We start from the raw sequence: 18633 nt of genomic DNA, 5'->3' as shown, positions 1-18633 counted from the left end.
CATTATTCATGATTTGATGGCATACCTTAAAGAAACACTTTAAGCCTTTCTTTCAGGAGCTTCCCAGTTTGTGTAAAGTGCTGGCCCCTAGCATTGTTCATGTTGCAAGAAAAAAAATTCCTTTAAATCAAAGTTTGGTTTTTTTTTGTATTCTGTTCCTGGATGGCCTCTGGTTAATTAAGGATGTGTGAAAAGAACAAACAAAATATTAATTTTGCAAATAGTGAAAGTGTACATGTCTGTGAAACTATTTCCCCATAAATCAAACTGCTTTGAAGAAAAGTTCACGGGTAGCTTTACTTTGTAGATTTTGCACCAAATTTCACAGGGAAACATCCTGCATACTTTCCCTTTGAAATATGCCATGGGTGCTTGGACTCTTGCACCTGCTTTTTGTACAGGTAGATTTTTCATGCAAACACACAATCTAGCCGTATTATTTCCCAGTTCTTCCCAAAGCGCAGCTCTAGGAGCATCTCCTTGTAATGTTGCTAAAAGAGGCCATGGTGTTCCATAATGCATTTACTTCTAGGAAGATTGAGGGGGGGAAATTTTCACCCTGTTTACATGGGTAAATCACGAGTTGCCCGCGTAACTGGCTTTGAAAATTGCCCTTCCGATGGGAAGAATTTCCAAACAAAATGCTTTTTTCCGGATTAAAATGTATATTCGGGTGGGGGAAAACTGAGAAATCAATACTGAAGTCTAATTTTTGCCTTATTTTATGTTGATGAAATGTATGAAATAGACTTGTCTCATGAAACTTTCTGCGAAGAAGCTCAAAGCTTGCCATTTTCGCTATGAGTATTTCAAACATCTCTACCCCCTGACCTCTGCTGCTCATGGAATGTGACTGCTGGATATGTCACATTTAGAAGGTGAGATTTCCAATGGAAGGGCTGATCTGAGAAATCAGGGCACATGCTTACTTAGAAAACCCCAGATAGGAAAAGCGTTTTCTTCCCTGAAGGTTAATAGCTTGTTAGAAATGTTTGACCTATCTTAAGGTTCTTTTATAAGTAGCCTGCCTCCAATGTACTGGTATTGGAGGTGGGTTACTTTTCCATGGGCCACCCTGTATAAGAGAACCTTAAGATAGGTCAAAAATTTCTACTATTAACCTTCCAAGAAGAAAATGCTTTTCTTATCTGGGGTTTTCTAGGTAAGCATGTGCCCTGATTTCTCAGATCAGTCCTTCCACTGGAAATTTCACCCTCTAAATGTGCATTGGAGGCAGGCTAATTTTCCATGGGTCCACCCTGTACATTACTGTGAAGATTCCTCAGCTTTTCGGCTCGACCGAGAAAATAGCGACCTGCCTGCAGGTTGTTGCCGTCCCCTCTGTTCATGCAAGATTGGCTGAGTTCTGAGTCAAAATCTGTTCCTTAGGCTGAAAAGGTACCAGCTTTATCCAGGCTTTAGGGCTCAGAAGAGGAGAGGGTCCAGCGATCCTGGCTGGCTATCTTTCTTGCTGTGCACCCCACCCCAAAGTTCAGTCTCTGGAGTTTTCCTGACTCCGGAGACTTAGTCTTAGGGGCCCTAGCATACAGCGGCTCCCACTGCTCGAATCTTTCTTACTTGCCATTCTACTGTGCTTCAGCCATTGTCCTGTCAGCTTCTTTTGCCTTCTTGACCCTGTTGATTGGTTTCACTCCTTTTCCTAAAACCCAGGAAGGTGTGGCCTAGAAAAAAGTGACCCTTTGTTTCTTGGTAGAGCTGTATTTGTAAGCTCTTGTTTCTCTTCCCTGCGGCGGTGCTTCCTGTTCTGGCTGCCTGGGAATCCCTGGCCAACCTACCTTTTTTATTTGTGAGGCAAGTGCATGCCATCGCATTTATTTGGGTAGCAATGAAAATGGGGCAGGTTTGAAGCCTTACATTACTATTGAAGTTACAGCTGTTCTTCTTAATCTGCACTCATTTTTCAAATTGACTCTTACGATTTGCATTTTTATTTTTGTATCCTGCAGTTTTTCTTCCTACTCTTTTGGACTTCTAGCTTTATTGGATTATGGCACCATAAGCTTTTGTTTTGCAGCAGCCCAGGGGCTTTTCCCAGCTATTTTTTTTTTTAACACTTTCCTATCCCAAGTCTAGCCCAGAAATTGCAGTAACCATTCTGGGTGAGATGCCACAAACTGCAGCTCCTTCCATAAACCGTGAAGTGTGCACCTTGAGTCAGGCTGCTGGGTGTCATTTTAGGATGATTGAGTCTCCCTCCTCCCAGGGGCTGTGAACGCTGCCTTGCAGCATCCCCAGTCTGCCCAGGGAGCAAACCCTGCCCTCTTGCATGGCAGTCTGCAGCCCTGTGGCCGAGCCACCCAGCCCCCTCCATGGAACATAATTTATTACCATCTGCTATATGTTCTAGGATTTAATTGCATTCTTGTTTGTTTTCTAACTAAGGATAAAATCTCTCTCTGATCTGGAAAGGCAGCTGAGTTCCTATATACCTGATAAAGATCGCCTGAAAGAAATGGTTGATAAACTTCTAAAATTTCAGAAGGAGAAAGAGAGAGGAGCTGAAGAGCAGTACAGAAGAATTGAAAGTTTATGGGAGGAGACCTCACTTTCACTTATTGAAGGGTAAGGACCAAGTAACCAAGCCGATAGAAGTCACTTAAAATATGAGCATCATTAGAAGTTGTTGCTTATCATGACTGCTACGTGCTCTTATGTTTTATCCAACCAAGGGCCCAACATGACTAAGTCATAATACTTCAGAGCAGTGTGTGCAGCCATCTTTGAAGAGAAAGGCCAGGTACACTGCACATCTTCTGATGTAAAAAAAATAAATAAAAAACTTGATTCACTGATGTGATCTGGATACTGTTGAATGTTATATTTGTATATCCATAGGTTTTGTCCATTCTCTACCTACAAAAATAAAATTACCTTTTCAAAATAAAGGGTAGATTTTCATAGGTGCGCGCACATGGACGTGCCGATTTTATAACATGCATGCCAGCACAGTAGCAAATGGCTGCTGTACCGGTGCCTCCAGCCCTGCCCCCTCCCCGCGCCTTTATCTGGGCCCGAAACTTTGGCGCATAACAGTGCCCCTTTGAAGATGCGCATGGCGTGCACAAGGCCCAGCCACATGCGTAACCCCCGTTTTTTACGTGCACGGGGGATTTAAAATTTGGCCATATTTCCTCCCGTAAAGACCTAAAGTAATTGAAAGATTAATGCAGCAAATGTTGTGACACAGTACAATATATTTGAGCAGAAACTTTGCGGAGTAAAGTAGAGTTACTCAGTGGCTCCTAATCTGTTGCATTCTATTACAGGTACATTTTTTAAATTAACTTGGGTGGATGATATTTATTTATTTATTTATTTGATGCTTTTTTTATACTGGCATTCATGACAGTGACATATCATGTCGGTTTACAGAAAACTGGGGTACAATAACCTTAAAACATTAACATAGTAAAGAAGTAAAAAAGTTACAATAAAACAGGGGTGAAAAAACTGGGGGAAGAAGAAGATAGAGCAGAGGTAACTCGAAAATAATATCTGTGGTTATTTGGTTTTCACAGACTAGTGTTTGAGCAGAGTGCGCTATCAAGTGAAGTCTGACTCTCAGCATGATTCCTAACACTGCCTTACAGTAGCTTTCAGATATTTGTGCCCATGGCCCAGGATTTTGCAGAGCAGATGCTTCTGTAGGCAGATAGCCCAACTTTCGAAATTGTCTGGGATACACCTTTTGTGCTCATAAGTAGGCATGGAGATTTATTCTAGTATTGTAGAAACTGGGTGGCAGGAGTCACACAGTTTATAAAATACAGCACATTTTTGCCCTGAATGTATGTGTATATGTTTCAGTACAAACGTATATTTGTAATGCAGGAACACAGATACTGCTCTGAAAATAGTCAGTTGTGTGTGTACTTGGAATCGCCAGTTCGCTGATAACTTCACTTGTTCACTTTCACCCTGACCTCCCACCCCACCACCAGTTCAGCCAAACCTCCCACCCAAAATTGCAAGTGCAGTTTCAGTTGTGCAAGTCACTTAGCAGACATAAAAGCACTAGGTAAGTTGGGTGATGTTGCGGTCCCGGGCCATACCCCGGTACCCCCACCTACCTCGGGGATGGTCCGGGCTGTTCCGAGGCCTCCACGGGCCTGCAGGCCCTCCAGCGCGTCTCTCCCTGCTTGGGAGAGACGCCGACGATCTGGTGCGGCTGGCCCCGCTCCCTAGACGCGCGCGCGAGGAGGAGTCCCATTTAAAGGGGCCAGCGCGGGAAACCTTCAAGCCAGCCCTGGATGGCGTCAGACGCCGTCAAGGTATTTAAACCCTGCATCTGGACTCCCTCAGTGCCTTGCAACGAGGTTCCTTAGGTTTCCTGACTTGTTAGTTGCTGCGAACTCTTGGATTGCTTCTGTCTCCGACCTGGCTTGCTTCCTGACTTGTCTCCTGCTTCTGTCCCTTGGTTTTGACATCGACGTCTGACTTCTGGCTTCCGACTCTGCTCCGTCCCACGATTTCGTCTTCAGCTTCTGTTCCTGGCTTGGTATTGTCTTTTGATCTTTGGCTTCCGACCCGGCTCCGTCCACGACTCCATCTTCTGCTTCATCTCTGGCTTTAGTTCGGCTCTCTGACTCCTGGCTTCTGACCTGGCTTCGCTCCTGGACTCCGACTTCAGCTTCTTCCTCTCCTCAGGTATCCGGTACTTGCTGACCCAGAGGATTCTCCTAAGTCCCAGCGGCCCGGGCTCTCACGGGCTCCTCCCGGGGGAGCCGCGGGCTTCCGAGGGTGAAGTCTCTTCAGCCACTGCCTGAGTCCTTTGTCGCATAGGACTCCACCTAAGTCCAAGAGGTCCGGGTTCCTACGGGCTCCTCCTGGGGGGACCTCGGACTTCTAGTGGTGAAGCCTCTTCTGAGTCTCTGCTGAGCCGCCTCCCGGCTGGGACACCTGCTGTGGTCTTCCATAGCATACCATCCACTGTCCCAACCGGCCCAAGGGTCCACGATCGCAACAGTTGGCAAGGCCATGGACCCGGCGGACCTTGCAGGCCTGAAAGCCATTCCGGGTATAGCCCAGCAGCTGAACAGCAGCAGGCCTGTCTTGACACCCTGATGGCGACAGTACAGGGGTTAGCCGACTGTGTTGGAGGAGCCACGGCTGCCAGCTCCATGGTACCCGGAGCCGGGGCCGATTCCGCAGCTACAGTACCCATCCAGATGCCGGCACCTTCTCGGTATTCAGGGGAAGCGAATCTTTGCCAGGGATTCCTGAACCAGTGCTATATTCAGTTCAATCTTCTTCCGCTTCAGTTTCCGACCGACCGGGTCAAGACAAGCTTCATTATTTCTTTGCTGGACAGGAGACCTCTGGCGTGGCCTCTAACCTCTGGGAGCGCCAGGACCCTTGCCTGGACAACCTGGTGCATTTCGTCTCTGCCTTCAGGTGGGTCTTCGATGAATCCTCCTGCAAACCTACTGCCACCTCAGAGCTCCTCCAGCTGCGTCAGGGTAACTGGACTCTGGCGGAACACGCCGTAAGTTTCCAGACTCTCGCCGCTGAACTAAACTGGGGAAGTGACAGCCTGCACGGCATCTTCCTGGAAAGTCTCTCCCCAAAGCTGCAGGATGAATTGGCGGCCAGAGACCTCCCTGACGACCTGAACGCTCTTATAGATCTTGCGGGCCACGTGGACCGCAGCATCCAACGCCAGTTTCGAGAAAGGAGGTTGGCTCATAGGCCTGGGACCTTTGGACCAACTCCTTCCCGCAGCAGGAGTTCTCCGCCAGTTTATTCAGGGGCTCAAGACACCGAACCCATGCAGGTGGGCCGAGGACCCATCTCTCAGGAAGAAAGAAGGAGATGCCGGTCCCTGGGCTTATGCATGTACTGCGGTGGCAAGGGTCATTTCCTTGCCCGTTGTAGCGAGCATCCGGGAAACGCTCAGACCTAGGGACGGTCGGAGAGCTAACCCTAGGTCACACCGCTTCTGACTCCCCATGCTTCGTGCCGGTGACCTTACTCCTCCCAGAGGGAGAGTTCGAGACACAAGCCCTGATTGACTCGGAGCCGGAGGAAACTTCATACTCCAGGAGCTAGCTCAGCAACTCCAGATCAAGGTTCAACCCCAAAGGCCTCCTCTCCGCGTATCCTCCATTCAGGGGAGACTCCTTCCAGGCACCATCGCTACCCGCACCCAGCCGATCACCTTAAGTACGGGCGCCCTGCATCAGGAGGAGATCTCCTTCCTCATCTTAGAGAAGTCCATGCATCCGGTCATCCTGGAGCTATCTTGGCTTTGGAAACACTCGCCTGTAATCGTATGGGATTCCCTCCAGGTGGCATCCTGGGGTTCCGCGTGCTTTAGCTCCTGCCTGGCGGCGGTCCCTCTGGCCCTGATACCTCTTCTGACGGCTCCCTTGGCCCTGCCTTCGCATTACCAGGACTTCCACGATGTATTTTCCAAGGAGAAGGCCAAGATCCTTCCAGAGCATCGCCCCTTCGACTGTGCGATCAATCTGCTTCCAGGTACCACACCGCCTCGAGGCCGGGTATACCCATTGTCCCTTCCGGAGACACAAGCTATGTCTGACTACATCCGGGAGAACCTGGACCGAGGATTCATCCGTCCTTCCAGATCCCCAGCTGGAGCCGGGTTCTTCTTCGTGGCGAAGAAAGATGGGTCCCTTTGACCCTGCATAGACTACAGGGGCCTCATCAGCATCACGCGGCGGGATCGGTATCCATTACCCTTGATTCCTGAACTCCTCGACCGCTTGCAGGGAGCCAAGGTATTCACCAAGCTGGATCTTCGTGGGGCATACAACCTAGACCGCATTCGCCCGGGAGACGAATGGAAGACCGCTTTTAACACAAGGGACGGGCACTATGAATACTTGGTCATGCCCTTCGGCCTTTGCAATGCCCCCGCGGTCTTTCAGAACCTCATGAATGAGGTCCTGAGAGAGATGTTACATACTTCTGTTATTGTCTACCTGGACGATGTATTAATATATTCCAGGGACTTAGGAACACATCGTCAACATGTCCGCCAAGTACTGCAGAAATTGAGAGAGAACCGGCTTTACGCGAAACTTGAAAAATGCCAATTCGAACGAGAATCACTACCCTTCTTGGGGTATATTGTATTCTGGACCCGGACAAGGTTGTTGCCATTAAGAATTGGCCCCAACCGGTGGGAGTTAAGGCACTCCAGCGGTTCCTCGGCTTTTCCAATTTTTATCGGCAATTTATTCCCCACTATTCCCAGATGGTGGCTCCACTGACGGCCCTCACCAGGAAGGGGGCCGATGCTAAGAATTGGCCGGCTACGGCCACGTGGGCCTTCCATGAGTTGAGAGATGCGTTCCTCCAGGACACCTGCCTGCGCCACCCAGACCCCCAATGCCAATTCCTCGTAGAGGTTGACGCCTCGGACATAGCCATTGGGGCGGTCCTAAGCCAACTGTCTGCTGGAGGCAAATCTCTGCCATGCTCTTACTACTCCCGAAAGTTCACACCTGCAGAGAGAAACTACAGCATCGGTGATAAGGAGCTACTGGCTATCAAGCTCGCTTTTGAGGAATGGCGCCAATGGTTGGAGGGGGCCCAACATCCTATAATTGTCTACACCGACCATAAAAACCTTGAATATCTGTGCTGGGCCCAGCGCCTGAATCCACGGCAGGCATGCTGGTCCATCTTTTTTAGCTGGTTTAACTTTTCTCTCCGCTACCGACCAGCGTCTAAGAACGTAAGGGCGGAAGCGCTCTCCCGTACAATGGAGTCTGAAGATGCCTGCAACCCGCCTCAGTATATTCTGGACCCAGCCAAAGTTCTGTTAGCAGCCTCCGAGGTGGCCCCTGCGGGTAAGACTGTGGTGCCCTCTCGTTCCCGCAGGAGGGTCTTGGAGTGGGCCCACGATTCACTGACGGCCGGGCACCCAGGAAGGGCCAGGACTCTAGAACTCGTGACAGAGTTTTATTGGTGGCCACAAGTCAAGAAGGACGTACAACAGGGTGTCCAGTCGTGTCCTACCTGTGCGCGCCAGAAACCTCTGTATGGACGCCTCTGGGGCCTCCTGCAACCACTACCTATTCCCACTGAGACCTGGACTCACTTATCCACAGATTTTATTGTGGATCTGCCGGTTTCCGACGGGAAGACCGTGACCTGGGTCACGGTCGACTGTTTCTCGAAAATGGCCCACTTCATGCCTCTTGCCAAGCTACCTTCTGCGCCAGAACTGGCTAACCTCTTCACACAACACATCTTCCGTCTACATGGCCTGCCTTCGCACATTACCTCTGACCGTGGTCCACAGTTTACGGCGAAGTATTAGAGGTCCCTCTGCAGGAAGTTTGGGGTGCAGCTGGACCTCACAACCGCCTTCCACCCTCAGGCCAACGGCCAGGCCGAACGGACTAACTGAACTCTGAAGGCCTTCCTCCGAGCCTTTGTTGGGGATCTGCAGGATGACTGGGTCACCCTATTACCTTGGGCGGAGTTCTCATATAGCTGCCACAAGCACTCTGCTACTGACCTGTCCCCATTTCAGCTCGTCTATGGGAAGAGCCCCAGACCTCCTCTGCCGCTGACGGTAACCTCGCCGGCAGTTCAACTTACTGCACAACAGTTGTGCACCCTTTGGACTGCTACCCAGGAGAAGCTCCGAACAGCGTCCGCCAAGGCGAAGAAGTACGCTGACAGACTACGGTGGCCGGCCCCGGTCTTTCTTCCAAGGAGTAAGGTCTGGTTGAGCACCAGAAATATTCGCCTACGGGTCCCGTCCATGCGCCTGGCTCCCAGGTATATTGGTCCATTCACAGTGGCAGAGCAAGTAGGGGCCGTATCCTACCGCCTACGATTACCATCTACATTGCGGATTCACAACATGTTCCACATGTCCTTGCTTAAGCCTGTGGTGCCCTCCACCTTTCATGCCAAGCCTCCGGAACCCACCGCCACTGAGGCTAACACCGGCACCTATACGGTGAAGGATGTCCTGGATATTCGATTTCATCGCCGCCGCTGAGAATACCTCCTTGCCTGGGAGGGGTATGGCCCAGAGGAGAATTCCTGGGAGCCTTCGTCCAATATCCTAGACAAGGGGCTCCTCCACCAGTTTCACCTGGACCACCCAGCGAAACCCAGGCCCCCGAGGAGGGGGCGTAAAGGTGGGTACTGTTGCGGTCCCGGGCCGTATCCTGGTCCCCCCACCTACCTCGGGGACGGTCCGAGCTGTTCCGAGGCCTCCACAGGCCTGCAGGCCCTCCAGCGTGTCTCTCCCTGCTCGGGAGAGATGCCGACGATCTGGCGCGGCTGGCTCCGCCTCCTAGACGCGCGCTTGAGGAGGAATCCCATTTAAAGGGGCCAGCGCGGGAAACCTTCAAGCCAGCCCTGGATGATGTCAGACGCCATCAGGGTATTTAAACCCTGCATCTGGACTCCCTTAGTGCTTTGCAACGAGGTTCCTCAGGTTTCCTAACTTGCTAGTTGCTGCGAACTCTTGGATTGCTTCTGTCTCCGACCCGGCTTGCTTCCTGACTTGTCTCCTGCTTCCGTCCCTTGGTTTTGGCATCGACGTCAGACTTCTGGCTTCTGACCCAGCTCCGTCCCATGACTCCGTCTTCTGCTTCATCCCTGGCTTTAGTTCGGCTCTCTGACTCCTGGCTTCGCTCCTTGACTCCGACTTCGGCTTCTTCCTCACCTCAGGTATCCGGTACTTGCTGGCCCAGAGGATTCTCCTAAGTCCCAGTGGCCCGGGCTCTCACGGGCTCCTCCCGGGGGAGCCGTGGGCTTCCGAGGGTGAAGTCTCTTTAGCTGCTGCCTGGGTCCTTGGTCGCATAGGACTCCACCTAAGTCCAAGAGGACCGGGTCCCTACGGGCTCCTCCTGGGGGGACCTCGGACTTCCAGTGGTGAAGCCTCTTCTGAGTCTCTGCCGAGCCGCCTCCCGGCTGGGACACCTACTGTGGTCTTCCATAGCATACCATCCACTGTCTCAACCGGCCCAAGGGTCCACGATCGCAACAGGTGATGTATGAGTGTATACCTCTTACAAAATTACATCTTGTGCGTTTACTTATGAACCCTACCCTGGGCTGCTCCTAGACTGCCTGCTTTTTATTTTTGCCTCGTTAAAATTTGCATGTGATGCTGCAAGTACACGTGAACTTGGGAAGTTTTTATAAAATATATATGCATGCATGCAATTTTTTTTTTTTTTTTACATGTACAAACCCCTCATGATTCTTTGAAAATTCACCTGAATGCTAACAGCAGAATCTTTTAAGAACCACATTCATATGCAACTTCACATTAATCTAAATAACCAGCTGTTAACACAATTTAAAATGGGCTTGTAAAAGAGAAATGAGCAGTTCGAATGTCACCCAGAAGGCCTAACGAGTCACATGTGACTTCTGAACTGCAGGCTGAGCATTGCTCTATTATCAGTTTTGAATGAGTAGAAACATGCTAACAGCACCTCAGGCTTTCGCATTTTTACAGATCCTTCAACATTTCCGAAGGAGTGAATTGAGATAATTAAATGCTTCCACATAAATATTGGATGACGTGGCACCATATCCATGAATAATGATATATACTGCTCACAAAGGGGGTCATTTATCAAATCGCATTATGGCGTTTTGCATGTGCCTTTAATGCATGCGATAGCACCATAATGCATGGTGCGATGCAATTGGCTGTATTGCACGTAGTGATGTTTTTGCAAGTGCTGGTTTTAGTAGTTTGAAGCTCTGGGAGAGCCAGCCTAGCTATCAGGGACAGAGAGCACGAGAGAGCCTAGCCATAATGCCCTCACACTAGATAGGTATTTATATCTCTATGGGAGGCCCACCTAGTAACTCGAGGTGAAGTTTAGGTATTAGTGTAGGGATTAGGGGCCACTTTGACATTCAAAGTGAGACGTACGAAAAGAACAGTGCTATCTTGTGAAGATTTGATGACCTTCGGAGAGAGGAAACTCACCCAAAGATGAGATTTATGCAGTGTTCTCTCAACCTAGCTTGATGTTTCCAAGGTAGAGAGTCCATCAAGCTAGGTTAAGAGAACATTGCACAAATCTCATCTTTGGGTGGGCCTCCCATAGAGATATAAATACCTATCTAGTGTGAGGGCATTATGGCTAGGCTCTCTTGCTCTCTCTCGCTCTTTCTTCCTCCCCTCCCCCCCCCCCCCCATGTGGTTGTAGGATGGCCCTGATAGCTAGGATGGCTGTTTGGGACCTTTAAAACTGGTCCATCCAGTGATTGTATGCAGGAAATACGTATCGCAAAGTGTGAAAAAGTTATTGCAATTTGCACTAACTTAGCGCTTCGCATAGGTATTAGCGCACTTTGCGATAAAGTGCCTATTACCATAAAACACGCCCCTTTTGCTATCGCATGCAATATTTATCTCATTTTGATAAATGACCCCCAAAGTTTGTGAAATAAATATCTTCTTGGAATAGTTTATTTAAAAACCAAACAGCTGATTGACAATACATGCCAACTGTTTTCATCTATTAAATGTATTAAATGTAACTGCACATTGCCATCTTGAAATATCTTATGATATAGTACAAGATCAGTCAGTCATTTTTTTTATCTTGAGAACCAGATTTATAAATGTACTAAATAAGAAAGTGAGAGAACTCTTTCCATAGCGAATGTAAGTATTACCATCTGAGATAATCCAAAATTAAATGTGATATATTTCTGCATAAAAGATCATGGTTCATAGGCTCAGGCTTTAGGACAGATATAGAGGGGGTTGTAGCAATGCGTGATATATTTCTTGTTGTACGCTTATCTGGAAGAGATGGCTTCCCTTCTGATGTAGGTTTAACTAGTATAGTAACATAGCGGGTGACTGACTGGACACTTAGTCCAGTCAGTCTGCCTGGCTGCCCCTGTCTGCACTGTAATAGCTAAGAAATGTTTTTCCCGGCTGTCAGCCATGCAAGCTTGGCAGCTGCAGGATATTGCTCCTCTTTCAAGTCACGTTTTGTGTTATTTTTTCCCCTCCTTGATTCTCTACTGTTCTGGGTAGACTAATGTACAAGTTCCCATGCTTAAACCAACACCCAGTCCTCTTCTCCCTTCACACCCTCCACAGTGTTTTAGCATAATCATAGTAATGAGAAGTACATTTGGGGATGGATTCATTTGTGAGGTGTAGTAGATTTTATGAAATTAACAAATTCTGCTCAGGACTGAAAATGTGACAGAGTTGTTGGAAGATTAGCGGAATGTACGAATCTACATTTAAACAAATTCATTTTCATTCATTTCATTTTGGGTTGATAGGACTAGAAAAGTCTCAGGCCTGAACATCTAATATTACTAAAAAAAAGAAATCTATAAAATAAGCTTTTGAGATTTTAACGATTGAAAATAGGCTTGTTCAGTAAAATACAATTGATTTTCTGTAAATGACTGAGATATAAAAGAAAGCAATAACTGGATCGCTGCTTCATGATATGGAAGTTGAATGGAAGAATTGAACTGCACAAACCTTTTCTTCTCCAATAGTCATGAAGAGTGTGATAAAGTAATAGAGCTGCTTAGAGATTTTCAGAGCTGCAAGAAAAGCCTGACTGCTCTTATTCGGAGAGTAGAGAATGCCATCCAGGAGCAGGCGTCCTACATGGGCAAAGACAATCTACAACGGACGGTTGCTAAGGTGAGACCTGTGAGAACCTTATTCTCCGCGCTGAGTTTAAATCACGACGAGCAGAGTTTTCTTTCAAAGTCCATTCTCTTCATAATTCTACTGCAGATACCTTTGCTTTAAACATGAGGCTGTTATTTCATCTTTGGGGGGAGGGGACTGCTCCCATCACAACCACTTCAGTTTGTCTTAAAATCCTTGCCTATCTGTTCTTTGTTTTGCCATTGTTTTATTTTCCTGTGGTTTTAGTGCCATGAGATCTGGAAAAAGTTTACAAGCATTATGCACTTCCATAAATGCTATATTCAAAACAGAATGTTTCTTTAAGTAAGGAGAACGAAAACCCTTACTGACTAAAGCTCTAGGCCATTTCATTAACAAAATAATGAGGTACAATTTCATTAACTGGGATATTACATTGTAGTCTTTGAAGGGTAGCATTTTCAGGAATGTGTGGGACATTCTCTGAAAGAAGAGTATGTAGCAATCCAGATATACCCATTGCTGTCTGAGTGGTTAACAGCAGAGGTCAGTATTTCCTTAAAATAAACATATGTTTTGGTTCTAAGCATGCATTGCTGCTTGATAGAGAATAAAGCTTCACTTAGCCAAAATGTGTTTATAGCTCTGAGAAGTCACGCTCTTGGGTGTGTGTAGAGCTACAGTGCTGCTGCTTGTTTTCATGATTTGTAACGCTCATACCAGATGTATGCAGCGCTGTACAAAGATAGAGAAGCACATTTTCAAAGGGATTATTGCAAGTAAGCAGTGTTTTATATACAGAAATAGCCCTTTTCAAAATTGCCCGGCTCATGTGTGTAAACTTGCATGCATATGTCTTATTCACAGATTAATTTACCCAGACTGAGCGGAAGGGTTTGGACTTGTGCGCATGCGTTTGGATTTTATATATCATATAAACCTTAGGCGGTTTATAAAATGTTTAACTAAATAGATTGTGCGTGTACATTTTCAGTAAGAATTTGTGAGGTGCATCCTGTATAGGTAGATTTGGTGGGATAATTTTCAAAGCAGACGTAATGCGTAAAGCCCACTTGGAAAACCAATGTGTCTTTCTTATGTTGTTGTTTGTAAATTGGTCCCCCATGATGGACAGTCCCTACTTTTTGGAGCTTGCAGTCTAATCATGAGGACAGGCAAAGTACACAACAATAACATGTAATAGGTTTCGAGCACACCAACCTTACAGGCTGTTTTGGCTGAATATGCTTATCTGCTTAACTGCCCATATGTTCTTAAAATCCAATTTTTGTTTTCAGAATAATTATAAAGTTACAAAACTTCCTCATTTCCCCTACAATGGCATAAACTATAGCACAGTGCGCTCGTCATGAGGGCAACTTTCAAATCTGGGCATCTTGGCCTGCCTGAAAGTCGCTTTCCTCTGTCCAGATAAGACTCTGTACCTTCTCCCAGATTGTGCAGAAATTAGGAGGATTAAAAAGCCTTTGTCCCACGAGCATGCTTGCACTGGCATTTTTAAAAGCGTGCTTGTTGCTTCCCTCACCCCTGGGCCCCATTGCCCACACAAATAGCAGTTGCAAAAGAAATGCAGCCGCTTTTAGTGTGTGTTTAATGTTGCTAGTCCTCAAAGAGAAATGACCTGGACAGTTACTCTTTCAAAAGTCGCCATAAGGTACGTGCTGTCAAATCCCCCGTTTGCATGAGCTATTTAAAAATTGCCCCCTGGATGTTTGTTATATGTGAAGCCAAGACAGAAGAACACTTGTCAGGAGCTCCATGACAGTTTCTTCCTTCTGACAGAGACTGCTACGAGAACATAATATAGCCTTCCAAAGTGGCTTGATGCTACATAATTTCCCTCTTCAGTCTATTGTGAGAACTTAGAACAGGTGCCCATCAGAAAAAAAATGTTTGGGTAGCTAAACTGCACCTATAAATGATTAATTTGAGGCTGCGTTAGAGAATTGTTTTGTCATTGATTCATTACCCGAAGTCGGACTAAACAGAATAACGAATGTACACTGTCTTTCTTACAGATTGAAGCCCTGAAAAAAGAGTTAAGCGATCATTCAACAGAGGTCGACAAAGTGAATAATATTGGCAAAATGCTGCAGTTCCAGCTGAACAAAATGAAAAACTTTGAGGAGCCACCATTTGAAAAAGAGGTTAACAGTTTGGTGGACCGGTGGTTAGATGTATGTAAAACACTATTTTATTTAAAGTTAGAAGTGTTCTTTGCTAGGCTGTTGTTTTTTAGGCTCTGATCTATAGGTGAAAGTTATTCTGACATGCAGAAGCACAGAACATGGCTGCAGATAAAGACCATAGGGCTTATCTAGTTTGCCCATCTACATCTATTCAGGTTTATAGTTCCTTCCTCTCCCTCAGAGGTCCTCTGAGCTTATCCCATCTTTTCTTGAATTCTGATACTGTCCTAGTCTCTACCAGCACCACAGGGAAGGTGTTCCACGTATCAACCACCCTCTCTGTAAAGAAATATTGCCTTAGATTACTTCTGAGTCTACCCCCTTTCATCTTCATCCCATGATCCCTCATTCTCAATCCATCTTTCCATTGAAGACTGCCCAACTCTAATGCATTTATTCCTTGGAGATATATTTAAATATCAATCATATCTCCCCTTTCCCTCCTTTTTTCCATGGTAAACATATTTAGATCTTTGTTTATTCCCATATGCTTTATGACAAAGAATTTGACCATTTTATTAGCTGTTCTTTGGACTGAGACCTTTGGAAGTGCGATCTCCAAAATTGTACCCACTGTTCCAAATGAGGTCTCACCATAGGCTTATACAGAGGCATTATCATCTCCTTTTTTCCTGCTGGCTATTGCTCTTCTTATATATCCAAGAATCCTTCTGGCTTTTGCTGTCACCTTGTCTACTTGTTTAGCTACCTTAAGATCAACAGATGTGATCACTCTTGTTTTGTACCCAGAACTTCACCCTCTATAATGTACTCTTGGGATTTTACAACCCAAAGGAATAACTCTGCATTTTTTAGCTTAAAATTTTAGCTTCCAAAATCTAGACCATTCTTCAAGCTTCACTAGAATTCCTCCTCATGTTTTCCACACCATCCAGGGTGCCTTCTCTGTTGAATATTCTGGTGTCATCTGCATGAAGGCAAACCCTTCCTGATAGCCCTTTCGCAATATCGCAGGTGAAAAAATTTGAAGACAACTGGACTCGGGGTGGGGGTAGGAACTCTAGTTTTAGGTGGCATGTGACTCAATCATGACACTATACCAATTTGCCACATGTTGGAGGATTGCCCTTGAAATAATCTAGTTGCCTGGATTGTTTTTTTTCTCCTTAATACAATCTAGCTTTTGGAAAAAAAACAACTCGGCTCTTGATAAATTAGTTAGAAACTGAGAAAATGATTTTTGGGTCAGCTGAGGCTTTCTTTCTCTCTTGTTTTCAACATGTTCCAAAACACTAATTTGAAACCACTGTAGAAGTATTCACCTGATGATACGGAATGTGGGGACGGAGGAGGGAAATGTGGGCCAGATGGATATTTTTTTTTCAGTTTCTTATCAACTTGTTAAGAAATGTGTTTTGTCTGAAGTAAGACGTTCTTAGGAAAATACCCCATTTGTCCTGTATCCTTACTCACAGCTCATGGCTTTATTTCATGCCATGGCCTTTCCACAAAAACTGTCCTTTGCTAGAGGGTTTGCTGTCCCCCATGGAATTACAGGAAATCAGGAAAATGGGGTGAGTTTGGGGGGAATTTAGTTGGGGGATAGACCCGCACACTTGTGGTCCTTGTTTTTTCACTCTCCCACCTGTAACTTTTTTCAGTCCAGGCACCTGTCCCACTCCTCCCTCCCTGCCCTAGGCCAATCCTCCCTCCTGCAATTACACACTTCCAGGAGCTGAAAGCATAATACATTAACAAAAAGGATGATTTGCAAAGTGGTTTCCATGGGCAAAAAGCATTTTATCTTCCTAAATCAGCTATCAGAAAATTGCCCAGCCTCAATGAGCTGAAAAGGCTGCATGTTGTTTGACAGCACATGTACTTCTAGCTGCTCTGGTAGGGTGCGTGTTTAGGGAGGGGAGGGGGGGAAGTACATGTGTAAACTGTGCTTTCAGATTTTCGTGTGTACTTTTCAAGCACTACTTTACCTGCACAAGAAGCAAGAAGAATGGGACAATGCATACCTTGTACCTGCAGCAGTTTTCAAAGTGAAAATGTTGCATATTTTTGCTTTGAAATTTGGTGCCAAGCCTGTTGATAAAAGGCATGCATGGTCTTTGTCCCAATGCAGACAATTTTGGGGGCAATATTTAGCTGCTATCTGGCTAACACAGCTGGCGAACTTAGCTGGGATATTCAGTGGTACAGCTGTGCCACTGAATATACCCAGCTATCTAAAATTTAGCTGGATAAGTTTGTCCAGTTAACTTTAGGACAGGTCTCCTGCACAACCAGAGTTAGCTGATACTTATCCGGCTGACTCAGCTCCTCCCCATTATGCTCCCACTCCGCCCACCATGTAGCTAGCTAACTATTTAGCTGGATAAGTAGTTATCCAGCTAATTGGTGGATGCTGATCCTGAGCAGATATTCAGTTGCTGCCATTTAGCCCAACAGGTTGAAACTTATCCGGCTAAATGGCGCTGAATATGGAGCTCTTTGGAAATTGCCTGCCATGTTAATTATTGTGTGGCCTTGTATATTTTTTAGTGGGCTAAAACTGATTTTCATTTACTACAAGATAAAAACATCATGCACCTTCTATTCCAGTTTCTCTGTCCTGAAATTAAATGTCTTTTCCTGTGGAAAATTGAAGCCCATTAAATGTTTGAATATTTCTGTCATTATCTCCCTGTCCCTTCTTCCTTCCTGTAAGTATGTTTTGGATGTTTTAAGCATCTCCATGTAGGGTTTGTAGTGCAAGCCCTGTATCATTTAATAGGTCTTCTCTGAACTACATCCATCTTTTTTGTATCTCTCCGAAGATGGTATTTCTAATTGGACCAAGGAAGAATGATCCAAAGATGATGTAGCATGTGAGCCTTCAAGACCAGGCAGGCTCCTCCTCCGGCTCATGTACTTAAACAGCTTTGGATTATTTTTGCATCTATCCCGTGAGAGGGCTCACAACCTGCAAAGGGATCCAGTTTTTTCCAGGACTAATGTGCTTACATAAATTGTACTTGAATAGAAAAAACCCTAGACTTCAGAGAGAATTCTTTTTTTTTTCTGCTTTAGTGTATTGAAAATTTAATTGATTTTATATCATTATTTGGATTCCCTAAGACCTTTTCCTGGTTGTAATTGCTGTTCCACCTGTTAGTTCTTTGAAACATCTAAAAAACCTTTTCTCTTCATGATTTCTAATGCAATTATATTTGCTTTAAGAACTTTTGTATTCAGATCTTAAATCTTTTGACAGATAAATGAAAAGATTGAAAATTATGGAGAAAATATGAGAAGAGCTTTAGCTTTATGGGAGAAACTCAATAACTTAATCAATGAAATTGACACTTGGTCAGAGCTACAGCTAAAAAGACTTAAGGAACATCATCTCACCGAAAAGGAAGTTACACAATTAGAGGTATTGTGCAATAATTTAGATTGATCAAGTTTTATCTGATAACTATTTATAGCACTTGTTTCTTTGGACACAGTAAGAATGAATAACTTGAGATTAGCTATTGTAGCATCTTACTTCAGTTGTTTTTTGTTTTAGAAGTTTGTAAGATGGGTAAATCTAAATATTCCTGTAACATTTGGATCACTAACATCAGAGCCCCGATTTCCATGCTAATGTCAACTTTATTTTAGGGGGAAAATTTCTGGCCCCATTATGGCTTCTGTCTACAGTGGAATGCCTTTTTGGTTGGAGGGGGAGAGGTGGGAGAGGTCAAAACAAACCAACCAACTTCTACCCTCCCCTCCCCTTATCTCTCCCCCCATGGATTTCTTACTTTCCTTTTGATTAATGTCATTCTTTCATAATGC

At 45.7% G+C, this 18633-nt stretch overlaps 1 protein-coding gene across 3 annotated transcripts in view; it reads left to right on the top strand.

Moving 5' to 3' along the window:
• The window catches only part of SYNE2 (spectrin repeat containing nuclear envelope protein 2), a 799865-nt gene that overhangs the window by 300948 nt on the left and 480284 nt on the right, over positions 1-18633 (top strand). For all 3 annotated transcript variants that reach the window (XM_029598126.1, XM_029598125.1, XM_029598127.1), the window contains exons 32-35: positions 2404-2583; positions 12511-12661; positions 14671-14829; positions 18065-18226. In XM_029598126.1, coding sequence (XP_029453986.1) covers positions 2404-2583; positions 12511-12661; positions 14671-14829; positions 18065-18226 — 652 coding nt within the window. The remainder of the gene's footprint in view (positions 1-2403; positions 2584-12510; positions 12662-14670; positions 14830-18064; positions 18227-18633) is intronic.

This window comes from Rhinatrema bivittatum, chromosome 4, assembly GCF_901001135.1.
Source record: "Rhinatrema bivittatum chromosome 4, aRhiBiv1.1, whole genome shotgun sequence".
NCBI lineage: Eukaryota > Metazoa > Chordata > Amphibia > Gymnophiona > Rhinatrematidae > Rhinatrema > Rhinatrema bivittatum.
This window is presented reverse-complemented; position numbering and strand designations above follow the sequence as displayed.